The 14945-nt window shown below is 53.3% G+C and overlaps 1 protein-coding gene and 2 pseudogenes across 1 annotated transcript; 2 read left to right on the forward strand and 1 right to left on the reverse strand.

The window, feature by feature from the left end:
• The first annotated feature begins 736 nt into the window (after positions 1-736).
• Positions 737-6991, forward strand: SMIM10L2A (small integral membrane protein 10 like 2A). Its single transcript, XM_030807350.1, has 2 exons — positions 737-1639; positions 2543-6991. Exon 1 carries the CDS (start codon positions 1047-1049, stop codon positions 1281-1283), a length of 237 nt encoding a protein of 78 aa, XP_030663210.1. The 5' UTR covers positions 737-1046; the 3' UTR covers positions 1284-1639; positions 2543-6991.
• Positions 6992-7080: 89 nt separating this feature from the next.
• Positions 7081-7198, reverse strand: LOC115833371 (annotated as a pseudogene).
• A 4431-nt stretch (positions 7199-11629) lies between these two features.
• Positions 11630-14657, forward strand: LOC100607168 (annotated as a pseudogene).
• Positions 14658-14945: the final 288 nt, after the last annotated feature.

Here is a 14945-nt window from a genome sequence, read left to right on the forward strand (position 1 = left end):
TGTTGTGAAAACTGGGATGGGGTCGGGTGAACCTAATTCTTGCCGACAGTTTTTCAAAAGTCATGACCATAACGAAGTGAGAGCATTTCCCCACATCATTAAAACAGTCTGAAAAAACGCTACTGGGTTTTGATTGGTTTACGTTTAATAAAGATTGAATGAAACCACCAAAGGGCTTTTAAGCACACTGGCAACAAACAAACAAAAAGGCCATAAACGAGCAAATGAAAACCCGAGACGACCTTGTGCAACCACCAGGGCAAACAATGCATTAAGAAGAGTGCTTAGAAAGGGAAGGACAATGGGGAAATTCGCCAATAAAGAGATATATGTGACTAGCAAATATACCAGAAAGGGAAAAATGCACGCATGTGGGCTTGATGGCACTCTGTAGCGCAGAGTTACTGCACCATGCGGACTAAAGAAAGGTACAATGGCTTGGCTGGCCAGTTTTCAGGGGAGACCGTGGGAGAAGGGAGGTGATATGAACAGGCAGAGGCTTCTGCACGTGCTTTCTGTACAGAATCTGCGTAGCGGTCCAGATTGCCCTCCTCCACTCCCGCTCCACCCTGAGAAATGGTACCAAAGCGATCCCTAGCAGCTCCGCCCTTCAATCCACTCCAGCCTCCGGAGGCGCCCGGAAAGAGGCGGGGCTGTGTGGGCGGGACGGGGCAGTGGGCGGAGCTGAGCCTGCAGGGCACGTCTAGTAGGCGGGGTCGCGGCGCTGACAGCCTCTCTGCGGCTCCCGGTTGGGGGCGTGGCTAAGCCAGCGGCGCAGCTATGCTGGCGCGGGGGGGGCCCGCAGTGAGGAGGTGTGGAGGGGGCGGAGCTGTGCGGGATCATGGAGGAGGGGCCGAGGCAGCGGCCGCCTGAGCCCCACTCGGCCTGGGGAACACAAGGGCGGGGCGCGGGGCGCGGGGCACGGGGGCGGGGCGGACGCGGCTCCGGGCGACCCGCTGGGTGCGTTAGTGCTCGGGTCCCGCCGCCCTGAGGCTCGCGCTCGTGCGGGTCAGTCGGTCGGCGGGGCCTGCGCGGGGCCCGGGCTCATGGCGGCGTCGGCGGCCCTGTCTGCGGCGGCGGCTGCGGCGGCCCTGTCTGGCCTGGCGGTGCGGCTGTCGCGCTCAGCTGCGGCCCGAGGCTCGTACGGCGCCTTCTGCAAGGGGCTCACGCGCACGCTGCTCACCTTCTTCGACCTGGCCTGGCGGCTGCGCATGAACTTCCCCTACTTCTACATCGTGGCCTCGGTGATGCTCAACGTCCGCCTGCAGGTGCGGATCGAGTGAGCGGCGGCGGCGGCGGAGGCCCGGCTGAAGGGGCGCCCGTGTCCCCGCCCGCCCCCGGCCGGGTCGCCGGCATGAAGGAAAGCTGGGCCGCGGCGGGGGGCGGAGGCGGGGCGGCTCGGGCCCCTGGACTCTAGACCTACGCCGCCAGGGCACGAAGGCCCAGCCCTGGCCCCGGCCGCGGTCTCAGCCCGGGGGCCCTGGATCGCGCAGAAACGCACTGAATGGGCCCCTGCCATCGGGCTCCAGAAACTACCTGGGCTCGGCCGACCTGTTGCCTCATATTGGCCTAAGAGGGGGAAACCAGAAGGAGGGAATTCTGCTGCGGCGAATTGACTTTCCAGGCCCCGAGCAGAAAGGTAGGAGGCGACAGGTTGGAATGGGGGAGGGGCGGTGGCTCTGCCCTTCAGATGTCAGAGCGCCTTGGCAGTCAGGGGGAAATATGGAAGGCACCGGGGCAAACCAGCCCGAAGAGCTGGGGAGCCCAGGTGGGGAAAGGAAAGGCAGCCACAGGCTCTCCCCTCCTCCCCAGTCATGATTGCAGGATAGGGTGAGGGGCGGCCCCCTCCCGCCTATGCCCCAGTGCCTGCCTCCCTTTCTGCAGAGGCCCCCAGGGTGTCCCCTGAACCTTGAGGAATGGAGGGTAATGGGCTGGGGGCGGCCCTGGGAAGGCCCTAGAGGAGCAACGATGCCCCCGCCCTTCTCTTCCTCACCAGTCGGTGGGCATAGGGAGAACGGTTCTCTTCTAGGCTGAGCCCCGTATCTGTTCTCAACCCTCAGCCCTGGGGCTCTCTGCAGCTCCTGCACAGCCCTTGGAAAAACTGCCTCCTGCCCTGTCTTTGGGGCCAGAGTACTGGTCTCTGCCTGCTCCTGCTGTCCCTCATGTTCCCCTGCCCCTACATGAGGGCACCCCCCAAGCTCTGCATTTGGAGACAGGGAAGAGTGGGAGAGACGCATTCCTACCGTCCCCTCCCCCAGTCTTGCTCTTCTGCCATGTCAGCCCATGCTCCCTAAGGCCCCTGGCTAGCAAGGCCCTCCCAGGGCCAGAGTCCCATCCTCCAGCCCCAGACGGCCTCGAGAAGCCCACTGTGTACTGAAGTGATCTGGGAAAAAGAGACCTCCCTGAGCACACAGCAGCTCTCAGCCTGAGGTAGGCAGAGCAGATGGAGGAGGGGCTTGCAGAGGAGGCCATTCCTGGGGGAAGCAAGGACTTGTCTGGTGGCTAGGCAACTGAGGTCCCCATCTCTTTTTTTCTCTTTCAGGCATTGGCGTTTGTAGGCGGTGACCCGCCCCTTCTCTGGCCTTGCCAAGAGTCACATCCCTACCCCGGGGCACCTCTGGCCCTGGACCTGCCTGGGCAGAGGCAGCGTGAAGGGCCTGAACAAGAGGAGAAGAAGGGCCTTCCTAGTAAAGGCACAGCATGGACAAAGGCTCACAGGGGTGGGGGTGCCAAGTGATCGAGTCCTGGCTTGGGCAGGAAGGTCTGAGTTCCCTGGGAACTGAAATCTGCTAGCAGCACTGTGAGAGAGGTGTATTTCCCCCTCCTAATGACAGAGGAAACTGAGGCTTCGGGAAGGGGGGGGATTTGCCCTTGACACGCAGATAGGAGGAGGAGGAACTGCGTGTGCCCCTGGGCCTGCAGGCCCCCACACCCCTCTCAAGTCTTCTCCAAGACCTGGCATGGTGGGAGGAGGGAGGAGGAAGTGGAGAGGGAAGCATAGGGCTCCTGGGGCACCAAGGGAGAGAGGGGCCCAGGGGTAGGGAATCTAGGAATCTCGCTTTCCTTGGAGCAGTACGGAAAGTCACAGGGAAGATCAGGAGGACAGACAGCTGAGATGGGAGACAGGAGAGATGAGCCCCAGGACCCCTGGGGAGCCAAGCTCCCTCCCACATCCTAGCCTCCCCACCCCACCTGGAGCTTCACCAAGGGCTCCTCAGCAGTGAAGTGGCACAAGCCTCCCAATTTGGTGGGCAAGTGGGGGTGATCTTGGTGTTGTGGCTCCTGCAGACACGACATAACCAGGAGGGTGAAGGGATAAACCTGGGGTGGGCTGGGGCTGAGACCCATGGCATGACCCCAATTCTCTCTCCTCAAGCTCGACCCCCCATCCCCAGGATCACACAGGAGAATCTCATCCTCAAGGCTTGGATTGCTCCTGGGGGCCCCCGGGTGTGCTGCTAACTGGTGTACAATGGTCAGGAGCAGCCCAGAGGGGAGCCAGGAAGAGACCCTCACCCTTACCCTCTATCCCCATTTCCGCATCTCTTGCACTGGTACCCCAAGGGCCACGTTCTCAGTTCCTGGGACTGAAAACTGCAGCAGTCTGGCCAGCTCCAGGGACAGAGTGGCCCAGCAACCTACCATGTACCCTCCTCAGCTGCCCACTGGACTCAGGTCCTGAATGAAGCTGTCCGCCTGCCTCACCCCAGAAGAGGCTGGACAGTGGCTGCCTCGTGACCCTTGCAGTCTCCCACATCCAGGGCCTGTTGACATGCCTCCTTGTCCCGAGTTTCTTGGGAACCCCTGACCCTGCTGGCCCCTCTCCACCCCAACCCTGTCCACCCTGGACCACCTCTGGGGGCCTTTCAGCCTGCTGGTCCCCCCAACAGATCTTTGGGGGCAGCCTCTATGGGACAAGAGTGACACAGGGCTGGAGGAGAAGAGAAGTGAGGAGCCTCCTTGTGTCTGATGCACAGATGTGGCCCTTTCAAACCCTGGTGTCACCCTCTGGGTGACTGGATCCCCAGCTCCAGCCTCTTCCTGGGCCAGCCAGGAAGGCTGGAGGAAAGCTCTTTGCTGAGTGCATGCGTGGGAGTGTGGGGGGTGATTGAGCCCTCCCCATGCAAGGGGCTTGGCCTGGGACCCTGGAAGCTGCTTCCCTACTGGGAGAAAGGTGCGTCAGAGCCGCAGGGGTCTCTGCCCTCAAAAGATCTCCCACTGCAGGGAGCCCCACCCCGTAAGAGGGTCACGGAAGTCCATGTCCGCCCACCCCCAGTGGCTTCTGGTGTGGCTGTATTGGCTTAGAGGGGCTGGCTGGGGAGGGGCGGGGCCAAGCCCTCAGCATCTGCTCCTGTCCCTGCTTTTTCACCCCTGCTGCCTGAAGTGGTAGCCCCGCCTTGCCACTTCTCTACCTCCCCTCCCCACCTCTTCTCTCCCGGATGGGGCCCTTGCTGCGTGATGGGGTCTCCATGCACTTTATTTATTTGCAGTCTGTTTTCTAGGCGGTGGAGCTTCTAGACACCGACCAGAATGACATACTTTTCTGTGTGTGATTCACTGTGTACTGGTCAGCACAGGCTGGCCAGAGAGATGTTCTTGTTTCTGGTGTTGTCACGTCTTCTTGTTTTCTCTAAGTTAAAAAACAAGTCCTTGGTTTAATACAGTAAAATCCCAACTGGAGGCCTCCCGTGTCTGGTGGGGGTGATGCAGTGGCCCCGGGTGGAGACAGGCCCCATGGTGAGGTCACCGGCTCCCATGGCCAGGAGCTGGCAGGGAGAAGCCTCTGAGGGCTAGGGCTGGGGGAGGCTGTGGCAGGGACCGTGTTTCCTGTTCAGAGGCTGTGCTGAGAACCGACTTGACCTGGACCACTGTCCCATGAGAAGCAGGCAGCATCCTAGCCTGGCCCGAGAGGTAGCTGCTTGTCCTGTTGACAACCTTTGTTCAACGACCCAAAACATAAATCCCCTTCCTTTTTAGAGTCTGGTGATCAAAAGTGTCTAAGTCAGTAGAATCCTGAGGGTGGACTAGGGTGAAGTGAACTGAAACAGACTTGACACAGGTCATTCTGTGTAGCACTGAGACTCCTCTCCCTGCCTGAGGCCACCTCCCACTGCCTCCCTGCCAGCAAGGTTACTGCAGAATCTTGGAGAAGATAAAGGACCTGGCCCTGGAAGCCTGCTTCCCTTTCCCAACCTTGGAAGCAAATTCCGTCCCATCAGAGCCCCCCTCCCTAGTGGCTCCCACCGGAGAGAGCTCCCTAGTGGCTGCTGTAAGGGTTGGCAAGCAGGCAAAAGGCAGGGGAGGGAGGGCAGAGGGTAGTGTTAGAGGAAGCACCATAGGGCCCTGGGCGGGGGAGGCATCCTGAGGACACAGGGCTATGCTCAGACTCAGGAGTGAAGACTGGGTTTAGGGGCCCTGGGGGCACTCCTGTTGCCAAGGGCTACCCAGGGGTCAGAGCATCCTGACAAGGAGGACCCGTCCAAAAGCACTGGTGCTAATGCCCTATGGTATCTGCCACCACAGGAGAAATGGACCCCAGTCCTTGAGCTTCCCTGCCCTTTGTCTAGATGGTCCTCTTTATCCCCACTCCAGGGATCACGTGACTTGGCAAACCAAGATGGGAAATGATCCTCCCAGAGACTGGCTCCAAGGCCTCTTGAAGAGGGAGGACCACCCCTCCCATCCCTTCTACAGAGGAAAAGAAGGCAGGAAGGCTGGTTCTGCTCCGATGGGACCCCAGGAGACTAAAACCCTGAGCCCTGAGCCCAGCTCTTCCACTTACTACTGTGTGGTGCCAGGCAAACTGTGCACAACCTGGAGTTTTAGTAAGGCTCCATTGGGATGCTTGTAAGCAGTGAATACGATGATGTCTGTTCATTGTTTGTCATCAGGTCTCACCTGGAGCAGCCTTGTTACTATGGGGAAAAGGAACCAAGTGAAGGGAACCGACCTCTGATGATAGCCTGCCATGTGCCAGGCACCGTTCTAGGTGCTTTGCATTCCTAATCTCATCATAATCACACAACCACCTAACCATTATCCCCGTTTTACAGAGAAACCAAAGACAGGAACCAAGTCTGAAATAGAACCCCAAGAAGAAGCTCTTTTCCTGAGCTACCAGTGCCCCTTGGAGAGGCAGGGAATTGGGCTGGAAGAATGGTGGAATGGAATAGCAAAGATGGAAGATGACCCTGTCCTCTCTGGGTGAGGTCCAGAAGAAATCCAGGGCTTGGATGAGGGGTAGACCTGAGAGCCTTCTCCAAATGGAGCTCCCCAGTGGGAGCAGCTGTGGCCACCCTGAGATGGGTCCACCTGTCTTCCTTCCATTCCACCTCCAGAGATTGATTGGGACCTAAGAGACTGAGTCAGGAGAGGGCAAGAAAGCAGCTAAGCGAGAAGTTTCAGGGCCACCAGAGCAAATACATTGAGAAATGGGAAATACAAAGAGCATGCAAAATCACATCCTACTCCTACCCACCCCACTCCCAAGGGAAATTGCTGGGTTTTGGACGAATTTTCACTTTGTGTGCACCTTTTAGGTATGTAAAGCTACAAACATACTACTTAGAAATCTGATTCCACTACTTCATGTTTGTCTTACCATGTTATTATGTATTTTCCTACATCCAAAGCTACCTAGTATCTCTTTTGTATGAAGGTTTCATCATGTATCCCCCAGTGCCCTTTGGTTGTTTTTCTTTGTTGTCATTTATTTTGGTGGGGGTTGGTTTGCTTTTTGTTGTTGTTTTTCCTTGTTTTTACAAGTGATACAGTGACAGATGTTGTTGTGGATAAATGCTGTGGCACAGTCATCAATTCCTTGATATATATTCCTAGAAAGTGCACCAAACGGTATGCATGGCTTAGGGCTTTTGATACTCTCCAGAGTTGGGATACCAAGTTACACTACTCACTGGAGTCAGGATGAGAGTTTTTTGAGACAATGGTGGCAATTCTGATTCAATAGATTAAAAAAATTATTACTACCTTTCATTGCCTCAAGCGGGGTGCATTTCCCTTCCTTCAAGATCAATATAATATTTAACCCATCACTTCTTTAAAATGTTTCCTTTAAAAAAAAGCCTACAGCACCTGGTATTCCTGGCAGTCTCCCCTCCAAGTACTAGCCAGGCCCAACCCTGCTTAGCTTCCAAGATCAGATGAGATTGGGCACATTCAGGGTGGTATGGCTATAGATGCATGTTTCCTTCTTGATCATCTCTATTTTAAGGCTAGAGCTAACTTTGTTTCCTAGGAGAGAGAACTTGATCCTTTCCTTCTACTCCACTTTACCTATCCCTGAGTCTCACAAGGGGTTTGTCAATCTCTCAATTTGATAGGTTAAAATAGTTTATTTTGATATTTTATTTTGTATTCCTTTGAATATATAATCAGGATTAAATATTTTCATAGGCCTATTGCTTAGTTGTCCTTCTGTTTTTAACTATAGGGAGTAATTTTTTTTAAAAAAGGAAATGAGATATGCCTTTTATCATTCAGTGATGGGTAGCAACTTCAGGTGAGGATGTCAGTTTGAACTAACCTGAAAGAACACCGCCCTAATCCATTGCTTCCCCACCTTCTTTTCCAAACACACCATAACAATGGACAGCATATTTAAAAAATATTTAAAATAGTAGCCATTCTCAAAAGTATACCAGGAAACCTCTAAGACCCAGAAGCAGAAGGAATGCAGAGCAGTAAATGGGACCTGAAGCTTCACAGCCCTTGGAGGCTAGCAAGGGAAACAGGTCTGAGAAGCTAGGAAAGAGAGCTAAACTGTAGGCAGGTACTGAGGGAACTAGAACTAGGTGTTCTGTATGGATCTAGGAGGTAGGAAAATGTTTTCATCATGAATGAAAACCAGAATATCTTGACCTATCCAACTTGGGTCTCTCCTGAAAGTGAGTCCCCTGCTTAAACCATGGTTTGAAATGAAGTGAAACATCTAGACTCTTAATCCCTAATTCTGCACTGTGCTCAGTGCAGGGTCTGGATTTGTACCAATATGGAAAAAAACAAAACAAAACAAAAAAAACCTCAAGTGGTGAGTAGGATATGTACATACACAAAATATACCACTGGGCTCCTTCAGTTAAACTAAACAACACCGAAGACAAAGGAAATATCCTAAAAGTCACTAGAGAGGAATGATACATTATCCATAAAAAGAAAAACATCATCCACAACAATGGGTGCCAGAAGACGATGCATCAGTAAGGGTTCAGTTGCAGTTAAAATAGTTAAAATAGCTACAGAACTCACTGTAGCTATTTTAAACAGAAGTTCAATCGAACCATGGACCAGATGCTTACAAAATTATTTCGAGGCTGAAAGAAATGTAGGTTGGGCCTCTAAAAAACACTCCTAGGGTACCAAAACAGAACTGGCTCATTAAGGTAGGTAACACTTGTACTCAATTCAGATGGAAGGAAATTGGGAGCCCAACACTGAAGCTGTTAACTTCAAGAACACATCCCTGTAGCTGTGATTCAGAGATCAGAAATCTGCTGTCATATCACAACCACCTTTTGACACCATGAAGCTAGTTACTACACAAAGGAACACTGAAGCAGGAAAACAAAGTCTGCATGACTGTATTCACAAGCAGAAAGACCCAAAGAAGCAGGAAGGTGGCTGCTGCTTCCCATGCATCATTTCAGTCTCACCCAAGAGTACCTAACTGGTGGGATATCATTCATATTCAGAACCTCCTACTACAGGGTAATCTGAGAAATATAGATTTAGACTTTTCTGACTGTGAAGTCCAGGAAGGTACATTAGGGGACTGGGATGGATACTTAGTCTCGATATTCCATATGTGTCACAATTAATGTCTTCAAAGCATGACAAGAAATCTATAAGCCTAGAACTTATGAAAAAATGTGAAATGAGCACCTTCGGACACATAGAAAAACTTGGACATTTTACTATCCATCAACTCTCGCTGAAACAATTACTGAAAAAATCTATGTTAGCAATAAGAACGAGAAACCCACAAGGAAGGAATGGAAGTCAAGAAATAACAGCAAGTAAATAGTAATTAAAAGGAGTTTAAAAATCTCAACATACATTGATGGTTAAGCAAACAAGGAAGGAGAAAAAAAACATATTTATTGAGAACTTACTTTGTGTCAGGTACTGCTCTAAGCACATTACATATACTAAATAATGTAATACTGTGACCCTAAAACAGAAACTTACATTATCGCTCTTTATAAACATGAGGAAACTTGGGCTCAGAGCGGTAAAGAAACTTGCCCAAGGTCACACACCTGGTGGAGCAAAGATTTGTGCCCAGATAGTTTTTCTCCTGAGTCTGTACTCTCAGTCTGTACTCACACTTATAAAAAGAAGCATGGGTAGAAGGAAATGTATGGAGAAGGGGAGGAGAAAAGTTTTCTGTGCACTCATAACAAGCTTATACTAAAATTCAAAACAATAACATGAGAATTGTGGAGATAGAGTGCTGAGGGAAGATAACATGGGTAAGGCTTTTGTTTTGTCAGGAAGAGAATTGAGCTGCTGAACAATTCGAAGAAATATAATTTTTAGTGTGCATGTTTAAAATTTAAGGTTAGGAAGATTCTGGGAAGGTGGCGGAGTAGGAATCAGTCTCCCCACTGAGACAAAAATTGCACTGACAGACCCTGATATAGCTATTTTGGAACTCTTGAGTATATTGAAGACTTTCAATTTCCATGGGAAAGTTTAGAGGTAAAGTGTGTTCTTAGTCCACTAGCAACTATCTATCCAGCAGCCCCAGCCCTGTGGCAAGCACAGTTTCCACATAGCTTACACGAGCAAGGGTGGGCAAAAAGGAACTTGCCCTCCCAATATTGCAGATCTGTACTCAGATAGCTGATTGCTGCTCCTGATCACAGACTTGCAGACAAAGAGGTGGGTGACCATTATCGTTGCACCTCTCTCCATTGTTGCAAGTCCCTCCCCCTCTGGCTGAAGCAACTTCTCAAGATTTAAAGGGTTAGCACCACTTTTCCTTTTCCTTCCTTCATTTTTCCCGTTTCTCCTTTTGGAAGCCAGAGATTAAAGACTAGGACATTCAAAAACAACTGCACATATGGAGGAAATTAGAAAGTGACTGCACATGCACAGGGAAAGCTGCAGGCTCAGTAAAAACCTGAGAAGATCTTAAGTTTACACCCCAGGCTAATCTTTGGCAAAGAAAAAACCTACAGCAATAAAAAGAACCACAATAAATAAAAACAATAACAAAAAACAGCAAACGCCAAGGAAGGGGAAGAATCTGATTTCCAAAGTTCTCACATTATTAGATTCAAATGTCTAATTTTCAACAAAAAATCACAAGGCATACAAAGAAACAGGAAAGTATGGCACATTCAAAGGAAAAAATAAATCGACAGAAACAGTCCCTGATCTAGTAGATATGACAGCAAATCTACTAGACAAAGACTGTAAAACAACTCTCTTAAAAATGCTCAAGAACTAAAGGAAGATGTGGAGACAATCAAGAAAGTGATGCATGAACAAAATGGAAGTATCAAGAAAGAGATAGAAAGCCTAAGAAAGACACCAAAAATAGACTATGGAGACAAAAAGTACAAAAACTGAAATAAAAAAAAATCAGAAGAGGGGTTTAAAGGCAGACTTGAGCATGGCAAAAGAAAGAATCAGCAACCTTGAAGATACGACAATGGAAATTATCAAGTCTGAGGAACAGGTAGATAAAAGATTGAAGAAAAGATGAACAGAGCCTAAGAGACTTGTGGATAACACCAAGCCCATCAACATATGCATTTGGGAAGTCCCAAAAGGAAAGCAGACAGAGAAAGGGGCAAAGGAAATATTTGAAGAAATAATGACTGAAAACTTAACAAATTTTATGAAAGACATGAATATAACCCTCCAAGAATCTCAATGAATGCCAAGTAAGATGAACTGAGAGATACCCCGAAACCAAGGCACCTTATAATGAAACTTTCAATAGACAAAGACAGAAAAATCTTGAAAGCAGCAAGAGAAAAATGACTCATCACATACAAGTGATCCTCAATTAAACTGTTAGCAATTTTCTCTTCAGAAAATTTAGATGCCAGAAGGCTGTGAGCTGATATATTCAAAGTGCTAAAAATATGTTGACTAAGAATGCTATATCTGGCAAAGTTGTTCCTCAAATATGGGGGAGAAATTAAGATATTCCCAGATAAACAAAAGCTAATGTTACCACTACACCTGTCCTGCAAGAACTGCTCAAGAGAATACTGCAAAGTGAAATGAAAGGATACTAGATAGGAACTCAAAGCTGTATGAAGAAATAAAGATTCCTCCCTCCTTTCCTCCCCTATTCCCTCTTCTCTCTTTTCCCTCCCTTTCTCTCCCTTCTCCTCCCTTCTCCTTCATCCTTCCTCTTCCTTCTTCCCTCGGATCCCGCCTGCCTCTGCTTCCCTCTTCTCCTTCCTTTCCCATCCTCTCCCCTCTCAACCCCCATCCTGCTCCTCCCACGGCTGTGGTCACAAGGGGGCGCCGCGGGATTTAAGCTTAATCTGCCTGGTGCTCAGCACAGCAGCCTGGCTGTGGGGCGTGCAGACTGAGCTAGTCTTGGGGTCCTGCAGAAGGGGGCTGGAGGGATGCCCACAGCCACCCCGCCATGAGCTTGGGGCTGTAGGAGGCACAGGAGGCCCAGCTGACACTGGAGACGGTTATCCGGACACTGGAGAGAAGCGTCCTGGGCCATGAGAAGGGCTTGGGCACGCGGGACCTGGCCCAGGACCCTCAGACCATCATCTTACCTGCCCGAATCAGGGAGATTGTCACCCGCAACCTCTCGCGGCATGAGAGCCCAGCCCCACTGCGGGCCACAGAGATGGCACTGCTGCTGTCGCTGCAGATAAAGAATCAGCTGCTGGAGCAGGAGCTGTCGCGCGTGGAGGACTTGCTGGCCCAGAGCCACGCCAAGCGTGATGAGCTCACCATTAAGCACAATGCGCTGGAGCAGGCTGTGCCTCTGGAGTCTGGGGAGCTGGAGATTCAGGAGCCCGGGGGCTGGTACAGCAGAGTGTGGAGTTGTGGAGGCAGCTGCAGGAGGAGCAGGCCTCCTACTGGCCGCAAGCTGCTGGCCTACCAGGAGGGCCAACAGCGGCAGGCCTGGCTTGTACAGCAGCTGCAGGCCAAGATTCTCCAGTACAAGAAGAGGTGCTCGGAGCTGGAGCAGCAGCTGCTAGAGAGATCCGGAGAGCTTGAGCAGCAGCGGCTGAGGGACACAGAGCACAGCCAAGACCTGGAGAGCGCCCTCATTCGGCTGGAGGAGGAGGAGCAGAGGAGTGCCAGCCTTGTCCAGGTGAATGCCATGCTCCGAGAGCAGCTGGACCAGGCAGGCTCGGCCGGCCAGGCTCTGAGTGAGGACATACGAAAGGTGACCAGCGACTGGACACACAGCCGCAAGGAGCTGGAGCAGCGGGAGGCGGCATGGAGGCTCGAGGAGGAGTCCTTCAACGCCTACTTCAGCAACGAGCACAGTCTCTTGTTACTCCTCTGGAGGCAGGTGGGGGTCGGGTGACTGGTCAGCGAGGTGAAGATGTCCACCGAGAGGGACCTGCTGCAGCTGGGAGGGGAGCTGGCCTGGACATCATGCGCTGTCCAGGAGGCGGGCCTGGTACTGAGCACGGGCCTGCGGCTGGCAGAGAGCGGGGCTAAAGCGGCCCTGGAGAAGCAGGCCCTGCTGCAGGCCCAGCTGGAGGAGCAGCTGCGGGACAAGGTGCTCCATGAGAAGGACCTGGCCCAGCAGCAGATGCAAAGCGACCTGGACAAGGCCGACCTCAGTGCCAGAGTGACAGAGCTGGCCCTGGCAGTGGAGCGTCTTCAGAAGCAGAATCTGTAGTAGGATTAGGTCAACAAGCCCCTCGGCAAGCCTGAGGCCCTGGAATCCCTGCGGCTACAGGAACAGGTAGCCCTGGAGACAGAGGATGGAGAGGGGCTGCAGCAGACCCTGAGGGACCTCGCACAGGCAGTCCTGTTGGACACTGAGACGGCGTCCAGCTGAGCGGCTCCGAGCACACCGCAGACGCGTCCGAAGGCAGCCTGCGGGGCTCTCAGGCCAGCGGATCCCGTCCCCACTGCAGTGCTCCTCGCTGGGCAGCAGCCGTTCGCCCCGCCGAGGCCGGTCTCTGGCTAGCTCAGACTCCTCCAGGCTTGCCCTGATCCACTCTGCCCTGCACAAGTGCCAGCTGCAGGTCCAGGACATGCGTAGGCACTATGAGGCAAACCAGGACCTGCTGGGCACCCTGTGGAAGCAGCTTAGCGACAGCGAGGTTGAGCGGCGGGCCCTAGAGGAACAGCTCCAGCACCAGCGGGACAAGACGGATGGCGCCATGCAGGCCCACGAGGACGCCCAGCGCGAGGTACAGAGGCTGCGGAACGCCAATGAGCTCCTGAGCAGGGAGAAGAGCAACCTGGCCCACAGTCTGCAGGTGGCCCAGCAACAGGCCAAGGACCTTCTGAAGGAGCGGGAGAAGCTGCAGGCTGCCCAGGAGGAGCTGCGGCGCCAACGGGACCGATTGGAGGAAGAGCAGGAGGACGCCGTGCAGGATGGTGCACGGGTGCGCCAGGAGCTTGAGCGCAGCCATAAACAACTAGCGCAGCTGGAAGGGAAGCGCTCAGGCCTGGCCAAGGAGCTGGTGGAGGTGAGGGAGGCGCTGAGCCGCCCCACACTGCAGCGGGACGTGCTGCAGGCCGAGAAGGGCGAGGTGGCCGAGGCGCTGACCAAGGTTGAGGTTGGCCAGGTGAAACTCGAGCTCTCCGTGACCAAGCTGAGGGCAGAGGAGGCCTCCCTGCAGGACTCCCTGTCCAAGCTGAGCGCCCTCAATGAGAGCCTCGCTCAGGACAAGTTGGATCTGAACCGCCTTGTCGCCCAGCTGGAGGAAGAAAAGGCAGCCCTGCAGGGCCGGCTGCGGCAGGCGGAGCAGGAAGCCTCCGCGGCGCGGGAAGAGCAGGAGCTGCTGGAGGAGCTGCGGTTGGAGCAGGAGTTGGCGCGGCAGGGCCTGGAGGGCTCCCTGCGAGTGGCAGAGGAGGTCCAGGAGGCGCTGGAGCAGCAGCTCCACACGCTGCGCCGTGAGCGCAGCAGGCTGCAGGAGCAGCTAGCCCAGCTCTGCCAGCAGCTGAGCGGGCGGGAGCAGGAGCTGGAGCAGGCTCGGCGGGAGGCACAGTGGCAGGCGGAGGCGCCAGAGCCAGTGGCCCAGGAGAAGGAGGCGCTAGCCAAGGGGCGCACTGGCCTGGTTATGCAACTGGCGGCCGCGGAGCGTGAAGGCAGGACCCTGCCAGAGGAGGCCACACGCCTGCGCTTGGAGAAGAAAGCCCGGGAGGGCAGCCTGTTTGAGGTGCAACGGCGCCTGGCTCAGCTCGAGGCCCGCCGGGATCAGCTGGAAGCCGATGGGCAGGCCCTGCTGTTGGCCAAGGAGACCCTGACTGGGGAGCTGGCGGGCCTGCGGCAGCAAATAATAGCTACAAAGGAGAAAGCCAGCCTAGACAAGGAGCTGATGGCCCAGAAGCGGGTGCAGGCTGAGCAGGAGGCCCAGGCCTCTCTGCGGGAGCAGTGGGCAGCCCATGAGGAGGACTGGCAGTGAGTCCAGCGCGAAAAGGAGGCAGCATGGCGGGAGCTGGAAGCCGCTTTCAGAGAATAATGGTTTTGAGTCCTGCTCCACAAAAAGAGCACTCTGTGGTAGGTAGTTTGTGGTAAGCCATATACCTGCCCTGCTCTGAGAAATTCACTGTGATCATTACTTCAGAGCTCTGAGTAGTCCTGCATTAAAGAACCTTGTTTACATTTCTTTGGTCCAGTTTCTCACACTAAACACAGAACCTTTGTTATGTCATCCTATTAACAGTTACACAGAACATTGAGTTAAAATTTCAAACTAAATTAAAATACATTATCACAGGCAGAATGCAGTAGCTCATGCCTGTAATCC

This window comes from Nomascus leucogenys, chromosome X (assembly GCF_006542625.1).
Source record: "Nomascus leucogenys isolate Asia chromosome X, Asia_NLE_v1, whole genome shotgun sequence".
In the NCBI taxonomy this organism is placed as follows: domain Eukaryota; kingdom Metazoa; phylum Chordata; class Mammalia; order Primates; family Hylobatidae; genus Nomascus; species Nomascus leucogenys.